General features: G+C 47.9%; 1 protein-coding gene across 1 annotated transcript; it reads right to left on the reverse strand.

Annotated features, from left to right (window-relative positions):
* On the reverse strand, positions 1-7,465 carry LOC120062084 (septin-8-A-like). Its single transcript, XM_039011891.1, has 7 exons — positions 7,276-7,465; positions 5,515-5,701; positions 4,998-5,159; positions 4,569-4,665; positions 3,091-3,259; positions 2,556-2,688; positions 1-186 (listed from the first exon to the last, which is right to left on the reverse strand). The coding sequence occupies exons 1-7, from the start codon at positions 7,440-7,442 to the stop codon at positions 1-3; spliced, it is 1,101 nt and encodes a 366-aa protein (XP_038867819.1). The 5' UTR covers positions 7,443-7,465.
* Between the last annotated feature and the right edge of the window lie 11,439 nt (positions 7,466-18,904).

Consider the following 18,904-nt stretch of genomic DNA (forward strand, 5'->3'; position numbering starts at 1 on the left):
TTACTTCTTCTTGTCCTTTCTGAACAGTTGTGAGGATCCCTGTAGAGACTGACCCATCAGCGTCTCAGCTGCCACCTTCCTCCTGTTGAAGTCGTTCATCTCTTCCTCCAGGTCGCTCCTCTTCTCCTCCAGATTCCTCTTCTCCTCCTGATGCATCCTCTTCAGCTGCTCAAACCTCTCATGGAGCTGGAGAGGAGGGGGAGACAGGTTGGTAACATGTAGGCACTTGGCGCTTTAAAGTCTAATAATACAGTCAGCAGCCCGTCATTCAGGGCAGGTGGAGCCCCACCTGTTTTCAGCCCCACCCATTAAGCAAAAAAAAAAAGAAAAGTTGTGCCCATTTTGCATGTTATTTTGGTATTAAATCATGTCACATATCAGTTTGCAAACAAAACAAATTATATTGAGTTAATAATGCCGCATACAAACATGGTCTCTGTTTAGCTTTCTTGAGTAAGGCAGCTCCAAAATGCAGGTGTTTCAGCCTAGCTCAGTGCTTTCTGTGGTGGTGGGGCAGCCAGCGGAAAATACGGAGCGTAGGGGTTGGTAATGTTCTCTAGTTGTGCCGTGATTGGCTCAGTGTTCTGTCACTCATAGAGACACTACGTCACCGCATAATCTACAGGGAGAGCTAAAAAGTTCAAGCCCCCTTGGGTGCTGCCATAGATTTACATTAGAAGTGCCCATCCAAGAAGGCTGAAGGTCATTGGCCACAGATAAAATAACATCAAATCACGTTTGATTGGACTGATCATGTCAATATCATACTTTCAAAATCTTAGCTAGCAAGCTAGACAAGCAGTCATCATAAATCACGTCGACAATCTACTGGCAAATCCTTTTCAATCCTTGTCATACAAAGAGAAACTATAGATAAAACGTATCAGTGCTCATTGGCCATTGGAAATAAACATTGGATATCGCAAATTCAACAATGAGTGGTTTAGAAGGAATCAGTGGCTAACTGCAAGCGTTGCAAAGCAATCAATATTTTGCTTCCCCTGCTATTTGGTGGAAAGGGTGTTTGGTCCAAGTCTGGGTTTAAGGGTCTCTTTTCAAAGCTTTTCTGGCCCACGCAACACCACGGGCCAGAAAAGGTTGAATACATTGGTTATGCTGTCAATCCAGCAAAACTTGTGCCACGTTCAATACATCTGGAAACTCGGAACTGGGAAATCTCAGACTTCAGTGACTAAGGGGGAAAAAAATTAGCTCCGACTGGGAAAATACACTTTGAACTGGCATCCAACTCGGAATTCCAAGTCAGGAACTCTGGCCTCTTTCTAGAGCTCTGACCTGAGTTCCCAGTTATCTTGAAAGCACCATAAGTCCAGAGAATGATAGACTTTGATGACAAAGATGACAAAATTTGCCCACAAGAAGGACCACCGCGCCACCTTCCTGTTCAAGTGAGCACAACACAACAAGGTGAGTCCAAAAATGTCTTGTATGCTGCTGCATAAATTATGTAATATTCCAGGGAGATATGGATACTGAAGCTAATGTATACTGTGGCTAATAAAGTAATACTAAGTGTATGTTGTGTAGTAAGCTGTTAGTAGCCCAGGTGCCTCACCCTAATTTAATCCTTTTCCCCTTCATAACATATCCTACTGTTCTGACTTGGTGGTGCACATGTAGCCTATAACCTGTTTTAGAGAAACGTTATCATTGAATGTTGTAAGGGCTTTCATTGTCTGCTTATATGCCCCCTTTATTTATCCTGTGGTTCTGACTTGGTGTACAGGGCGAACACTAAGAACGGCCCATGTTCTGAATTCTGTCGCTATAAATTTCAAAAGTGCTGAAAAAATAGTTATATCGACTACGTCCGTCGTCGCTCGCTCATTAATGTCTTACTTGAAATTACGGATGGCCTCTTATCTGCTCACCATTCCCTTATTACCATAGTTTGTACATCTCAATTGTAAGTAGAAACCACATTTGTTTAAACAAGTCAGCCATATCAGCTATGTTTTTTTAAAGGCAGTAAATGAGGCTGAATTAACTGTTTCTCTGCCAGACAAGGCTCCGCTGATAGCCAGGTGTAACGGTGGTAAGGATTCACTCCATGGGGCTGAAAAGAAAGCTCTACGGTTGGGACAGCTTTGTATTGGCACTAACAGTTTGTGGGCACCGTTTGTCACCGTTATAGTGCAATTAATGTATTGTTTAGTGCGGTGTAGTGACTTTGCTGGCATGCGTAAAAAATAATTATAATAATAACATATATATATATATATATATATAGCATTTGCCCCACCAAGACTTACATGCTAAAATCGCCACTGGCAGCAGCACATCCAAGGAAATGTCTCAGAATGCTACACTGAGCAAACAGTTCAAACTAAAGTAAAAGGGTCCAAACTGTTAGATGCTCCCAAAATGCTCTGTAGACACATGGTCACATGGCTGATTAGATTCTAATGCCCAGTCCAGAAACAACCCAGAGTCTCATCGTCTAGCCACAGTCTAGAACATGTTCTCAACATGAGGAGCAGAACAGTATCATTATCTAAACAAGACAACTCCCAGAAGCACCCATGAATGATTACCTCCCTCTCCTTTTCTTTCAGCTCTGCCTCCGTCTCTTTCACTTTGTTGACAAACATCTGTCTCATCTCGTCCTCCTTATGCTGCAGATCCCCCAGGAACTCTTTCCTCTTGGCCTCATATGTCTCCTGCAGACTGATTGGTGAGGGAAGACAAGGTAGTTACAGTTATACGGTATTAAGGTTTGTATCCCGAATAGCACCCTAAAAGTAGGGTATTATGTAGGGAATAGGGTGCCCTGGTCAAAAGTAGGGCACTATGTAGGAAATAGTGTGCCATTTGGGATGAATCCTATATTTCATTCTAGAATGTGCATTAGGTCTCTGACTGTTGTGAGACGTCCATGGGCTTTTTGATGATCTCCAGGGGCCGGTGAGTACTACGGGTTCTGATGCTAGCTTTGGCTGTATTTTTGGCTTCCAACACTAGTCTAATTTCAGTTCATATTGTTCATATTTGATGACAAACCTTCAGCACATAAAAAAAAAGGATAGACAACCTGCCCGCTATGTAACTTAGAACAAGAGCTGGTCTCACCTAAAGGGTTTGTTGTCGGGGTCTGTATCTGTGAAGCCCAACTCCTCCAGTTTGCAGCGTCTGTAGAGCTCGTAGTGTCTGGCGTGAGTCTGCTCTCTCAGGTCTTCCATGTTCACTCTCAGCAACATCTCTCTCAGCTTCACAAAGTCACAGTGGCTCTCGTTCTCCACTGATTAACACAACACAGCAGGATTGGGTTATATGGTTTGTTTAATATGGTAATATACCTTATAGTTTGAAAGGGACTGGTCATTCTATGGCAAGTTAGGAACAATACGTATATGAGAAAATAACAATTTTATATTGGCATTAATGATATGGGTCTCTCGTGATTGCGTAATATCGATGCATTAATGATGTGTATTCACTTTTCTAGCCCAGGCCTATTGATTCTGAGGTCTTGCTCTGATTGCATCAGTAGTATAGAAAAATGGACTTTAATTGATTACTGTGTGTTCTTATTCGACCCGTTTCGGTGTTGTCCACTTTCCAAATGATTTATATGGTTCTATAACTGTATAATCAATGTACAGGATCAGAGAGATACCTACCCTGTACAGTTCCCCAGGGGTACAGGATCAGAGAGATACCTACCCTGTACAGTTCCCCAGGGGTACAGGATCAAGAGATACCTACCCTGTACAGTTCCCCAGGGGTACAGAATCAATAGAGAGATACCTACCCTGTACAGTTGCCCAGGGGTACAGAATCAATATAGAGATACCTACCCTGTACAGTTGCCCAGGGGTACAGGATCAATAGAGATACCTACCCTGTACAGTTCCCCAGGGGTACAGGATCAGAGAGATACCTACCCTGTACAGTTCCCCAGGGGTACAGGATCAGAGAGATACCTACCCTGTACAGTTCCCCAGGGGTACAGGATCAATAGAGATACCTACCCTGTACAGTTCCCCAGAGGTACAGGATCAATAGAGATACCTACCCTGTACAGTTCCCCAGGGGTACAGGATCAGAGAGATACCTACCCTGTACAGTTCCCCAGGGGTACAGGATCAGAGAGATACCTACCCTGTACAGTTCCCCAGGGGTACAGGATCAGAGAGATACCTACCCTGTACAGTTCCCCAGGGGTACAGAATCAATATAGAGATACCTACCCTGTACAGTTCCCCAGGGGTACAGGATCAATAGAGATACCTACCCTGTACAGTTCCCCAGAGGTACAGGATCAATAGAGATACCTACCCTGTACAGTTCCCCAGGGGTACAGGATAAGAGAGATACCTACCCTGTACAGTTCCCCAGAGGTACAGGATCAATAGAGATACCTACCCTGTACAGTTCCCCAGAGGTACAGAATCAATAGAGAGATACCTACCCTGTACAGTTCCCCAGAGGTACAGAATCAATAGAGAGATACCTACCCTGTACAGTTCCCCAGAGGTACAGAATCAATAGAGAGATACCTACCCTGTACAGTTCCCCAGAGGTACAGGATCAATAGAGATACCTACCCTGTACAGTTCCCCAGGGGTACAGTCTCGCTTTCACCATCTTATTACCCACTTTAACCTCCTCAACACTCCCCACCACAGCAAAGGGCAGATGGGCCTGGAACAAAAGATTGAATTTAATATATAAACATTTAGTAACACTTTACTAAAGCCTGCAGATACTGAATAATGCATTATGATGCAGTTATGTCATGAGCATGTATGACCCTCTTATAATATAATGACTGTAGTTTAAAAACACAAGACCACAGCAAGGTTTCACATCGAGGAAGAGGAGGACACCGTTGTCTCTTTCAATCAATCGGCTCCTCGGCTGACGCAGTAAATCAGGGACGCAAGCAACCTGATTACAGTGTACAGGTGCCTGGAATACACAACTGCATTGTGACGAGACAAGGGTGTGTGTGTGTGTGTGTGCGTCAGACTCACATTCATAGAGGAGTTGATCTCGGTGACAGCCTCGTCCTCAGTAGGGAACTGGTGGATCTGAACACCGTTGCTCACCAGCTCTGACATGATCTTGATCTTGAACTTGTGCAGCTCGCTCTTAGATATGGTGTCTGCCTTGGCAATGACGGGGATGATGTTTACCTGGGAGTACAGGGAGGAGCAGCTTTTGCATTCCAATAGCGTTTTAATCATCAGGTCTACTATGCTTTTTTATATTGACTCTGGATTGACACAAACGCAAGCGTCAAAAACGCAATGCAGCTCTACTTTGAGATAAAAACGTAGCTGGTTGTACCTGAACCCCTCTCAGTATCCTTCAGGGGAGCTGCCAGGTGCTGTTCAACTCTTATGATGTCCAACACTTCAGATGCTAACACATCAGTGGTCCAAACAAATCAATGTCCAAAACATGTTTTCCCGCAACATTATATTCCTGCAGGGCTGTAAAGTATAAGAGCAGCTCCTAATACAAGAACAAATGCATTTCAAACGTTACCTTGCTGTCCAGTTTCTTCATGGTGACCAGATCCAGTGATTTGAGAGAGTGTCCGGTGGGAGCGATGAAGTAGAGACAGATATGGATCCTGGTGTCGTGGTAGTCGAACAGGGAACGTTTGATCTTCATCTCCTCCTGCAGGTAAGTCTCAAACTGGGTGTCGATGTAGTCCACTATGGGTTTGAAGCTGCAGGGCACAGAGCGACCAGGATTTGGGCTTTGGGGATAGGTCATTTTCAATTACACGTGAATGGAGAATGTCAGAAAAGCAGGAATTCCTGATTAAATTGGGAACAATCACATCCCTGAGAAAAGTGTTTTTAAGAAATGCAGATGCAGGGCCTGAAAACATATTTATTTTGTATATTTATTTTATTGAACCTTTAACTAGGCAAGTCAGTTCAGAACATATACACTATTTAAGCTCAAGCTCCTTAGAAGCATTTTCACCAGAAAATAAATATCCTAGAACGTTTTCCCTGCTATTCAAGAAACAAATAGTAGAGTATCTGGGTTACAAACTGCAGCAATAATACCATCCCAAAAATGCACTCTTTCCCACTGCCCTGTTGTTGGACCATTCCAGTTCCCTTTCAGATTGCACCAATCATCCTCTCCCTTCCGCTGCCTTCCCATTCATTGCTGCACAAAGACCCAAAGCCTTAATTTATGCCAATCCTTTCCACTGTATGTGTGTTGGCTGGAGGGCCACTAGTTGAGAGGGCCTGAGGAGGAATGCTGAAAGTCCAATGTAGGTCTTCTTATATCTACAGCCTGTCTTAACTTCCCACCTTCAACGACTGACTGAAGTGTTATTTAATGACTAAGCCCAACCTGAACCCCAACCTTGGCCTGAACCCTAACCCCAACCTTGGCCTGAACCCTAACCCCAACCTTGGCCTGAACCCTAACCCAACCCCAACCTGAACCCTAACATTGGCCTGAACCCTAACCCCAACCTTGACCTGAACCCCTAACTCCGGCCTGAACTCCTAACCCCAACCTTGGCCTGAACTCCTAACTCTGGCCTGAACTCCTAACCCCCGGCCTGAACTCCTAACCCCCGGCCTGAACTCCTAACCCCCGGCCTGAACTCCTAACCCCCGGCCTGAACTCCTAACTCCGGCCTGAACTCCTAACTCCGGCCTGAACTCCTAACTCCGGCCTGAACTCCTAACCCCCGGCCTGAACTCCTAACCCCCGGCCTGAACTCCTAACCCCCGGCCTGAACTCCTAACTCTGGCCTGAACCCCTAACTCCGGCCTTGACCTGAACCCCTAACTCCGGCCTGAACTCCTAACCCCAACCTTGGCCTGAACTCCTAACTCTGGCCTGAACTCCTAACCCCCGGCCTGAACTCCTAACCCCCGGCCTGAACTCCTAACCCCCGGCCTGAACTCCTAACTCTGGCCTGAACCCCTAACTCCGGCCTTGGCCTGAACCCCTAACTCCGGCCTTGGCCTGAACCCCTAACTCCGGCCTTGGCCTGAACCCCTAACTCCGGCCTTGGCCTGAACCCCTAACTCCGGCCTTGGCCTGAACCCCTAACCCCCGGCCTGAACCCCTAACCCCCGGCCTGAACCCCTAAACCACGGCCTGAACAGTCCTGATGCCATCTCTCCCTACAGTACCTACACAAATCCATGAGCTAAACATCTCAACCAGATGTCAGGCAAGGTTACTCATCACGCGAGTGTGGTTCACCAAACCACCTCCTATCTGCCTCACTAACGAAGCACCCAGCTGTTCCTGTACTATCACCTCTCCTCCTTGTTGATCTGGTCTCCGAACCCCACGGTGTCGACTACGGTCAGTTTGAGCTGAACGTTGCTCTCCTTCAGGTCGTAGGTCCTGGGCCGCAGGTACACACCGTTCTGGTAGTGGCTGGCCTCCTCGGCCTCAAACAGTGTGTTGAACAGCGTGTTCATCAACGTCGACTTCCCTATCCCTGTCTCACCTGAGGATGGAGACAAAAACAAGTTGAAAATAAGTAGAAAGAGAAAAAAAATGAACATTTTAAAAAGATGTGAAAGAGTGATGAGTGAGAAAATAAAAATGTAGTGACTGAAGATGTTTTAGCCTGGGTACCGGAATGTTCCTGCATTCAGAAAACATTCTTGCCTTTAGCTACAGTAGAAATAGATTGGCAGTCAGGCTAGAGTTGTATGTGTAGTGAGAAGTGAGACGCGTTAAGATCTTGAGGTAATGCTGGACACAGATGTTACGTACCGACACACAGGATGTTGAAGCAGAATCCCTGTGTGACTGATTTACTGACCAACTGGTCTGGAAGACTGTCAAATCCAACATGGCCGCCCAGCTCCAGGCTACGCTTCTCTTCATTCTGAGGAGAGACAATCACATGTTATAAATGTGTAAAATAAAAATAATTAAAAATATATATATTATAATGTCTCCTGAGTGGCACAGCGGTCTAAGACACTGCATCTCAATGCAAGAGGCGTCACTACAGTCCCTGGTTCCAATACAGGCTGTATCACATCCGGACGTGATTGGGAGTCCCATAGGGCGGCGCACAATTGGCCCAGCGTCGTCCGGGTTTGGCGGGTGTAGGCCGTCATTGTAAATAATAATTAGTTTTTAACTGACTTGCCTGGTTAAATAAAGGTTAAATAAAGAAGAGTGATAAACATTGTTTATACTCAAGCCCACATACTCCTCCCCAGTTAAGAGCATTTTAGTAAATGATGTTAACCTCTTCCAAAACAAAATCACTGGATACCTGACCTGTAAAGGTTCTCTCTGACTAACAGTTAGGACTATAACCCCTCGGCAAAGACATGCCACTGAGATGCAAGGTCAGAAAGCACTGCCAGGCATGTCAAAACAGGGAGGAACATCAGGTTCTGCAAATCAATCTGTTTCATTTCATACAGTTTGTGTGCGTGTGATGTTTTCTATGCAGAGACACGTGGGAATGGTTTTCCTTTTAATGCAATAGAATCACTTTATTTTCCAATGTGTCTTTTAGTACCAGATGTGTCTGAAGGCCTGACTAATTAAAAAATACATAACAATAAATCATATTTACCCTTCATTTAACTAGGCAAGTCAGTTAAGAACAAATTCTTATTTACAATGACGGCCTACCGGGGAACAGTGGGTTAACTGCCTTGTTCAGGGGCAGAACGACAGATTTTTGACCTTGTCAACCAGGAAATTCGATCCAGAAACCTTTCGGTTACTGGCCCAACGCTCTAACCACTAGGCTACCTGCCACCCTCGAATGCTCGGTTATGATTAACCCAGGATGAAAGCCTGACTCTAATGCTAGGTTATATTTAACCCAGGATGAAAGCCTGACTAATGCTAGGTTATGATTTTTATTTATTTATTTATTTATTTATTTATTTTATTTAACCTTTATTTAACCAGGTAGGCAAGTTGGGAACGAGTTCTCATTTACAATTGCGACCTGGCCAAGATAAAGCAAAGCAGTTCGACACATATAACACAGAGTTACACATGGAGTAAAACAAACATAGTCAATAATACAGTATAAAAATAAGTCTATATACAATGTGAGCAAATTAGGTGATTTAAGGGAGGTAAAGGCAATAAATAGGCCATGGTGGTGAAGTAAATACAATATAGCAATTAAAACACTGGAATGGTAGATTTGACAGTAGATGAGTGTGCAAAGTAGAAATACTGGAGTGTAAAAGAGCAAAATAAATAAATAAATAAATACAGTAGGGGAAGAGGTAGTTGTTTGGGCTATTTATAGATGGGCTATGTACAGGTGCAGTGATCTGTGAGCTGCTCTGACAGCTAGTGCTTAAAGCTAGTGAGGGAGATAAGTGTTTCCAGTTTCAGAGATTTTTGTAGTTCGTTCCAGTCATTGGCAGCAGAGAACTGGAAGGAGAGGCGGCCAAATGAGGAATTGGCTTTGGGGGTGACAAGTGAGATATACCTGCTGGAACGCAGCAGAACCCAGGATGAAAGCCTGACTAATGCTAGGTTATATTTAACCCAGGACATTAGCATGTAATCCATGTTCCCATAACCAGATACTGAACCATGGCTGTCTTCAGAGTATCCATCCCAAATGGCACCCTATTCCCTATGTGGTGCACTACTTCTAACAAGAACCCTATGGGCCCTGGTCAAAAGTAGTGCACTACATAGGGAACAGGGTGTAATTTGAGACAGACCCTGTGCCGTCTTCAGAAGCATGTTGTTATTCACAGTACAGAGGGCTGGGCCCAGCATGTTGTTATACACAGCAGAGAGGGCTGGGCCCAGCATGATGTCATTCACAGTACAGAGGGCTGGGCCCAGCATGTTGTTATACACAGCACAGAGGGCTGGGCCCAGCATGTTGTTATACACAGCACAGAGGGCTGGGCCCAGCATGTTGTTATTCACAGTACAGAGGGCTGGGCCCAGCATGTTGTTATTCACAGTACAGAGGGCTGGGCCCAGCATGATGTTATTCACAGTACAGAGGGCTGGGCCCAGCATGTTATTATTCACAGTACAGAGGGCTGGGCCCAGCATGTTATTCACAGCACAGAGGGCTAGGCCCAGCATGTTGTTATTCACATTACAGAGGGCTGGGCCCAGCATGTTGTTATTCACAGTACAGAGGGCTGGGCCCAGCATGTTGTTATTCACAGTACAGAGGGCTGGGCCCAGCATGTTGTTATACACAGTACAGAGGGCTGGGCCCAGCATGTTGTTATTCACAGTACAGAGGGCTGGGCCCAGCATGTTGATATTCACAGTACAGAGGGCTAGGCCCAGCATGTTATTCACAGTACAGAGGGCTGGGCCCAGCATGTTGTTATTCACAGTACAGAGGGCTGGGCCCAGCATGATGTTATTCACAGTACAGAGGGCTGGGCCCAGCATGTTGTTATACACAGTACAGAGGGCTGGGCCCAGCATGTTGTTATTCACAGTACAGAGGGCTGGGCCCAGCATGATGTTATTCACAGTACAGAGGGCTGGGCCCAGCATGTTGTTATTCACAGTACAGAGGGCTGGGCCCAGCATGATGTTATTCACAGTACAGAGGGCTGGGCCCAGCATGATGTTATTCACAGTACAGAGAGCTGGGCCCAGCATGATGTTATTCACAGTACAGAGGGCTGGGCCCAGCATGTTATTCACAGTACAGAGGGCTAGGCCCAGCATGTTATTCACAGTACAGAGGGCTGGGCCCAGCATGTTATTCAAAATACAGAGGGCTAGGCCCAGCATGTTATTCACAGTACAGAGGGCTGGGCCCAGCTCTCTGTACTGTGAATAACATCATGCTGGGCCCAGCCCTCTGTACTGTGAATAACATGCTGGGCCTAGCCCTCTGTATTTTGAATAACATGCTGGGCCCAGCATGTTGATATTCACAGTACAGAGGGCTGGGCCCAGCATGTTGTTATTCACAGTACAGAGGGCTGGGCCCAGCATGATGTTATTCACAGTACAGAGGGCTGGGCCCAGCATGTTATTATTCACAGTACAGAGGGCTGGGCCCAGCATGTTATTCACAGCACAGAGGGCTGGGCCCAGCATGTTGTTATTCACAGTACAGAGGGCTGGGCCCAGCATGTTGTTATTCACAGTACAGAGGGCTGGGCCCAGCATGTTGTTATACACAGTACAGAGGGCTGGGCCCAGCATGTTGTTATTCACAGTACAGAGGGCTGGGCCCAGCATGTTGATATTCACAGTACAGAGGGCTAGGCCCAGCATGTTATTCACAGTACAGAGGGCTGGGCCCAGCATGTTGTTATTCACAGTACAGAGGGCTGGGCCCAGCATGTTGTTATTCACAGTACAGAGGGCTGGGCCCAGCATGTTGTTATACACAGTACAGAGGGCTGGGCCCAGCATGTTGTTATTCACAGTACAGAGGGCTGGGCCCAGCATGTTGTTATTCACAGTACAGAGGGCTGGGCCCAGCATGTTGATATTCACAGTACAGAGGGCTAGGCCCAGCATGTTATTCACAGTACAGAGGGCTAGGCCCAGCATGTTATTCACAGTACAGAGGGCTAGGCCCAGCATGTTATTCACAGTACAGAGGGCTGGGCCCAGCATGTTATTCACAGTACAGAGGGCTAGGCCCAGCATGTTATTCACAGTACAGAGGGCTGGGCCCAGCATGTTATTCACAGTACAGAGGGCTAGGCCCAGCATGTTATTCACAGTACAGAGGGCTGGGCCCAGCATGTTATTCACAGTACAGAGGGCTGGGCCCAGCATGATGTTATTCACAGTACAGAGAGCTGGGCCCAGCATGATGTTATTCACAGTACAGAGGGCTGGGCCCAGCATGTTATTCACAGTACAGAGGGCTAGGCCCAGCATGTTGTTATTCACAGTACAGAGGGCTGGGCCCAGCATGTTGTTATTCACAGCACAGAGGGCTGGGCCCAGCATGTTGTTATTCACAGTACAGAGGGCTGGGCCCAGCATGTTATTCACAGTACAGAGGGCTGGGCCCAGCATGTTGTTAATCACAGTACAGAGAGCTGGGCCCAGCATGTTGTTAATCACAGTACAGAGGGCTGGGCCCAGCATGTTGTTATACACAGTACAGAGGGCTGGGCCTAGCATGTTGTTATTCACAGTACAGAGGGCTGGGCCCAGCATGTTATTCACAGTACAGAGGGCTGGGCCCAGCATGTTATACACAGTACAGAGGGCTGGGCCCAGCATGTTGTTATACACAGCACAGAGGGCTGGGCCCAGCATGTTGTTATACACAGTACAGAGGGCTGGGCCCAGCATGTTATTCACAGTACAGAGGGCTGGGCCCAGCATGTTGTTATACACAGCACAGAGGGCTGGGCCCAGCATGTTGTTATACACAGCACAGAGGGCTGGGCCCAGCATGTTGTTATACACAGCACAGAGGGCTGGGCCCAGCATGTTGATATTCACAGTACAGAGGGCTGGGCCCAGCATGTTATTCACAGTACAGAGGGCTAGGCCCAGCATGTTATTCACAGTACAGAGGGCTGGGCCCAGCATGTTATTCACAGTACAGAGGGCTGGGCCCAGCATGATGTTATTCACAGTACAGAGGGCTGGGCCCAGCATGATGTTATTCACAGTACAGAGAGCTGGGCCCAGCATGATGTTATTCACAGTACAGAGGGCTGGGCCCAGCATGTTATTCACAGTACAGAGGGCTAGGCCCAGCATGTTATTCACAGTACAGAGAGCTGGGCCCAGCATGATGTTATTCACAGTACAGAGAGCTGGGCCCAGCATGATGTTATTCACAGCACAGAGGGCTGGGCCCAGCATGTTATTCACAGTACAGAGGGCTGGGCCCAGGATGTTGTTATACACAGTACAGAGGGCTGGGCCCAGCATGTTGTTATTCACAGTACAGAGGGCTGGGCCCAGCATGTTATACACAGTACAGAGGGCTGGGCCCAGCATGTTGTTATTCACAGTACAGAGGGCTGGGCCCAGCATGTTATTCACAGTACAGAGGGCTGGGCCCAGCATGTTATACACAGTACAGAGGGCTGGGCCCAGCATGTTGTTATACACAGCACAGAGGGCTGGGCCCAGCATGTTGTTATACACAGTACAGAGGGCTGGGCACAGCATGTTATTCACAGTACAGAGGGCTGGGCCCAGCATGTTGTTATACACAGCAGAGAGGGCTAGGCCCAGCATGTTGTTATTCACAGCAGAGAGGGCTAGGCCCAGCATGTTGTTATTCACAGTAGAGGGCTGGGCCCAGCATGATGATATTCACAGCAGAGAGGGCTGGGCCCAGCATGATGTTATTCACAGTACAGAGGGCTGGGCCCAGCATGTTGTTATACACAGCAGAGAGGGCTGGGCCCAGCATGATGTTATTCACAGTACAGAGGGCTGGGCCCAGCATGTTGTTATACACAGCACAGAGGGCTGGGCCCAGCATGTTGATATTCACAGTACAGAGGGCTGGGCCCAGCATGTTGTTATACACAGCACAGAGGGCTGGGCCCAGCATGTTGTTAATCACAGTACAGAGGGCTGGGCCCAGCATGTTGATATTCACAGTACAGAGGGCTGGGCCCAGCATGTTGTTATTCACAGTACAGAGGGCTGGGCCCAGCATGATGTTATTCACAGTACAGAGGGCTGGGCCCAGCATGTTATTATTCACAGTACAGAGGGCTGGGCCCAGCATGTTATTCACAGCACAGAGGGCTAGGCCCAGCATGTTGTTATTCACATTACAGAGGGCTGGGCCCAGCATGTTGTTATTCACAGTACAGAGGGCTGGGCCCAGCATGTTGTTATTCACAGTACAGAGGGCTGGGCCCAGCATGTTGTTATACACAGTACAGAGGGCTGGGCCCAGCATGTTGTTATTCACAGTACAGAGGGCTGGGCCCAGCATGTTGATATTCACAGTACAGAGGGCTAGGCCCAGCATGTTATTCACAGTACAGAGGGCTGGGCCCAGCATGTTGTTATTCACAGTACAGAGGGCTGGGCCCAGCATGATGTTATTCACAGTACAGAGGGCTGGGCCCAGCATGTTGTTATTCACAGTACAGAGGGCTGGGCCCAGCATGTTGTTATTCACAGTACAGAGGGCTGGGCCCAGCATGTTGTTATACACAGTACAGAGGGCTGGGCCCAGCATGTTGTTATTCACAGTACAGAGGGCTGGGCCCAGCATGTTGATATTCACAGTACAGAGGGCTAGGCCCAGCATGTTATTCACAGTACAGAGGGCTGGGCCCAGCATGTTGTTATTCACAGTACAGAGGGCTGGGCCCAGCATGATGTTATTCACAGTACAGAGGGCTGGGCCCAGCATGATGTTATTCACAGTACAGAGGGCTGGGCCCAGCATGTTGTTATTCACAGTACAGAGAGCTGGGCCCAGCATGATGTTATTCACAGTACAGAGGGCTGGGCCCAGCATGTTATTCACAGTACAGAGGGCTAGGCCCAGCATGTTATTCACAGTACAGAGGGCTAGGCCCAGCATGTTATTCACAGTACAGAGGGCTGGGCCCAGCATGATGTTATTCACAGTACAGAGGGCTGGGCCCAGCATGATGTTATTCACAGTACAGAGGGCTGGGCCCAGCATGATGTTATTCACAGTACAGAGGGCTGGGCCCAGCATGTTATTCACAGTACAGAGGGCTGGGCCCAGCATGATGTTATTCACAGTACAGAGGGCTGGGCCCAGCATGATGTTATTCACAGTACAGAGGGCTGGGCCCAGCATGTTATTCACAGTACAGAGGGCTGGGCCCAGCATGTTGTTATACACAGTACAGAGGGCTGGGCCCAGCATGTTGTTATACACAGTACAGAGGGCTGGGCCCAGCATGTTGTTATACACAGTACAGAGGGCTGGGCCCAGCATGTTGTTATTCACAGTACAGAGGGCTGGGCCCAGCATGTTGTTATTCACAGTACAGAGGGCTGGGCCCAGCATGATGTTATTCACAGTACAGAGGGCTGGGCCCAGCATGTTGTTATTCACAGTACAGAGGGCTGGGCCCAGCATGTTGTTATTCACAGTACAGAGAGCTGGGCCCAGCATGATGTTATTCACAGTACAGAGGGCTGGGCCCAGCATGATGTTATTCACAGTACAGAGGGCTAGGCCCAGCATGTTATTCACAGTACAGAGGGCTGGGCCCAGCATGTTATTCACAGTACAGAGGGCTAGGCCCAGCATGTTATTCACAGTACAGAGGGCTGGGCCCAGCATGTTATTCACAGTACAGAGGGCTGGGCCCAGCATGATGTTATTCACAGTACAGAGGGCTGGGCCCAGCATGATGTTATTCACAGTACAGAGGGCTGGGCCCAGCATGTTATTCACAGTACAGAGGGCTGGGCCCAGCATGTTGTTATACACAGTACAGAGGGCTGGGCCCAGCATGTTATACACAGCACAGAGGGCTGGGCCCAGCATGTTATTCACAGTACAGAGGGCTGGGCCCAGCATGTTGTTATACACAGTACAGAGGGCTGGGCCCAGCATGTTATTCACAGTACAGAGGGCTGGGCCCAGCATGTTGTTATTCACAGTACAGAGGGCTGGGCCCAGCATGTTGTTATTCACAGTACAGAGGGCTGGGCCCAGCATGTTATACACAGTACAGAGGGCTGGGCCCAGCATGTTGTTATTCACAGTACAGAGGGCTGGGCCCAGCATGTTATACACAGCACAGAGGGCTGGGCCCAGCATGTTATTCACAGTACAGAGGGCTGGGCCCAGCATGTTGTTATACACAGTACAGAGGGCTGGGCCCAGCATGTTATTCACAGTACAGAGGGCTAGGCCCAGCATGTTGTTATTCACAGTACAGAGGGCTGGGCCCAGCATGTTATTATTCACAGTACAGAGGGCTGGGCCCAGCATGTTGTTATTCACAGTACAGAGGGCTGGGCCCAGCATGTTATACACAGTACAGAGGGCTGGGCCCAGCATGTTATACACAGCACAGAGGGCTGGGCCCAGCATGTTATTCACAGTACAGAGGGCTGGGCCCAGCATGTTGTTATACACAGTACAGAGGGCTGGGCCCAGCATGTTATTCACAGTACAGAGGGCTAGGCCCAGCATGTTGTTATTCACAGTACAGAGGGCTGGGCCCAGCATGTTGTTATTCACAGTACAGAGGGCTGGGCCCAGCATGTTGTTATTCACAGTACAGAGGGCTGGGCCCAGCATGTTGTTATTCACAGTACAGAGGGCTAGGCCCAGCATGTTGTTATTCACAGTACAGAGGGCTAGGCCCAGCATGTTGTTATTCACAGTACAGAGGGCTGGGCCCAGCATGTTGTTATACACAGCACAGAGGGCTGGGCCCAGCATGTTGTTATACACAGTACAGAGGGCTGGGCCCAGCATGTTATTCACAGTACAGAGGGCTGGGCCCAGCATGTTATTCACAGTACAGAGGGCTGGGCCCAGCATGTTGTTATTCACAGTACAGAGGGCTGGGCCCAGCATGTTATTCACAGTACAGAGGGCTGGGCCCAGCATGTTGTTATTCACAGTACAGAGGGCTGGGCCCAGCATGTTGTTATTCACAGTACAGAGGGCTGGGCCCAGCATGTTGTTATTCACAGTACAGAGGGCTGGGCCCAGCATGTTGTTATTCACAGTACAGAGGGCTGGGCCCAGCATGTTGTTATTCACAGTACAGAGGGCTGGGCCCAGCATGTTGTTATTCACAGTACAGAGGGCTGGGCCCAGCATGTTGTTATTCACAGTACAGAGGGCTGGGCCCAGCATGTTGTTATTCACAGTACAGAGAGCTGGGCCCAGCATGTTGTTATTCACAGTACAGAGGGCTGGGCCCAGCATGTTATTCACAGCACAGAGGGCTAGGCCCAGCATGTTGTTATTCACAGTACAGAGGGCTAGGCCCAGCATGTTGTTATTCACAGTACAGAGGGCTGGGCCCAGCATGTTATTCACAGTACAGAGGGCTGGGCCCAGCATGTTGTTATTCACAGCACAGAGGGCTGGGCCCAGCATGTTGTTATACACAGTACAGAGGGCTGGGCCCAGCATGTTGTTATACACAGCACAGAGGGCTGGGCCCAGCATGTTATTATTCACAGTACAGAGGGCTGGGCCCAGCATGTTGTTATTCACAGTACAGAGGGCTGGGCCCAGCATGTTGTTATTCACAGTACAGAGGGCTGGGCCCAGCATGTTATTCACAGTACAGAGGGCTGGGCCCAGCATGTTGTTATTCACAGTACAGAGGGCTAGGCCCAGCATGTTATTCACAGTACAGAGAGCTGGGCCCAGCATGTTATTCACAGTACAGAGAGCTGGGCCCAGCATGTTATTCACAGCACAGAGGGCTAGCCATGAGGACAAGGATGAGCTCAACGCCACAATCATCTGTACCACTGGCCCAGTGCTCCACACACACAGAGATCCCTCTGTGTAGCTGTTATTCCACAGGGTGAGGAGATCCATGTGTCCTGCCCTTAAAAATCACCCTTAACAAAACACAATCTGTCATCAGCTTCACATCCATGTGCCGTAGTGTGTGTTTGTGCGGTGCAAACTAAATTACAGGGATGAATTGAATCACTAAGTCAATAACTATGAGGTCAGAATGACAGTTGGCTACCGTTATGAACAAACACGGAAGGATATCATATGTTGACAGATACACACGTCCTCAGTTCCTATAGTGTTAAACTGAGGATTAGCGCAGTTCCCTCATGGAGAGACAAGTGGCTGCTACTTATCTACTTATCTACTTATCCTGTTATCCGCAAGTTAGCTTCAATTCACAACAACTCAAAATAACTAGCCTCTTAGCTAGGGTTGCACTGAAAGTTTAAGTCTCCCTCCTTTCATTGCAGCGATGTAGTTACTGTGTATCAACCCTCTTCTCTCCACAAAACATGCAATACCTGCGTGGCTACAATAAACAAGTTCCAAAACTGTTACAATGTTTCACTGACAGTGGCAAGTGATACATCTGTGGACCGAATTGATACAATGTAGCATTGCGTGGCTATTGGTTTAATATCTGAGTGACAGCACAGTGAGGTGTCGAGATTTAGATTTTTTTTAACCAGCAATATCAGAGTGCAACGACTAAAATGACTCAATTGCATACCTAGCATCAATTAACATATTATAAGTAACCTAGAATAGGATATAAATAATTATGCGTCAATAGTAGGCTACCGTACACCAAATGGTATCTAGCCTACGGGAAAGAAATCACTGCTCTCCCCGTGTTGATGATACCCCACATTAGCTGCTGCATACGCGCCTAATCAGCTCCTACTTAATACCTCTATATAGCAGTAGACACACTAACGTAGGCTATGCATAATTCACTAGGCTGTTTATTCATGACTTTTGTGAAACGCAGCAAATCTCTAGGCTACTTACAGCGAAGAGGTCTATGTCCGTGGCGGCCATCGTGAAGAAGAGAAGCGTGGGGAGTAGAATTGATGAGAGGCTGTCTTCATCGGGCCCTGGTGGGGTTGACAGTGGAACAGCTCAATTCATTCAATAGGGCTACTTTGCGGCAACACCCCCTATATGCTGAAATGCAAATTGTTAAAGCCTCACATGCAGTAAGACTGTACTGTACATAATGGAGCCTCTATTGCTCTGATTTGGTACTGTAGAGGGGAGACAAATGACGCGCCTTGGTTTCCATGAGAACAGATTTAAGAACGGAGAAGGAGAAACACAGACAGACCCTCTGCGCGTTGTTGGTCCGGTCCGGATGATAAACTGTAAATACAGACTGTAAATCAAGAGGTTGGAGAACAATAATGCTAATAGTCAAAGCCCTGAAAAAAATATGCTCCATCTGTCATACATCAAGCATGCATCATGACTTTGTTACAACAACATGTAGGCTAATAGCAGGCGTTTTATAAACTG

This window comes from Salvelinus namaycush, chromosome 17, assembly GCF_016432855.1.
Source record: "Salvelinus namaycush isolate Seneca chromosome 17, SaNama_1.0, whole genome shotgun sequence".
NCBI classification, from domain to species: domain Eukaryota; kingdom Metazoa; phylum Chordata; class Actinopteri; order Salmoniformes; family Salmonidae; genus Salvelinus; species Salvelinus namaycush.

Bases quoted from the DNA above. Each gene is read 5' to 3' on its own strand.
- LOC120062084 (XM_039011891.1), bottom strand. From the start codon at position 7,442: ATGAACACGCTGTTCAACACACTGTTTGAGGCCGAGGAGGCCAGCCAC. The intron at 2,689-3,090 runs GTGAGACCAGCT...CTCACCAATCAG, and splicing joins CCCGACAACAAACCCTTTAG to TCTGCAGGAGACATATGAGG. The intron at 187-2,555 runs GTAATCATTCAT...CCTCCTCTCCAG, and splicing joins TGAAAGAAAAGGAGAGGGAG to CTCCATGAGAGGTTTGAGCA.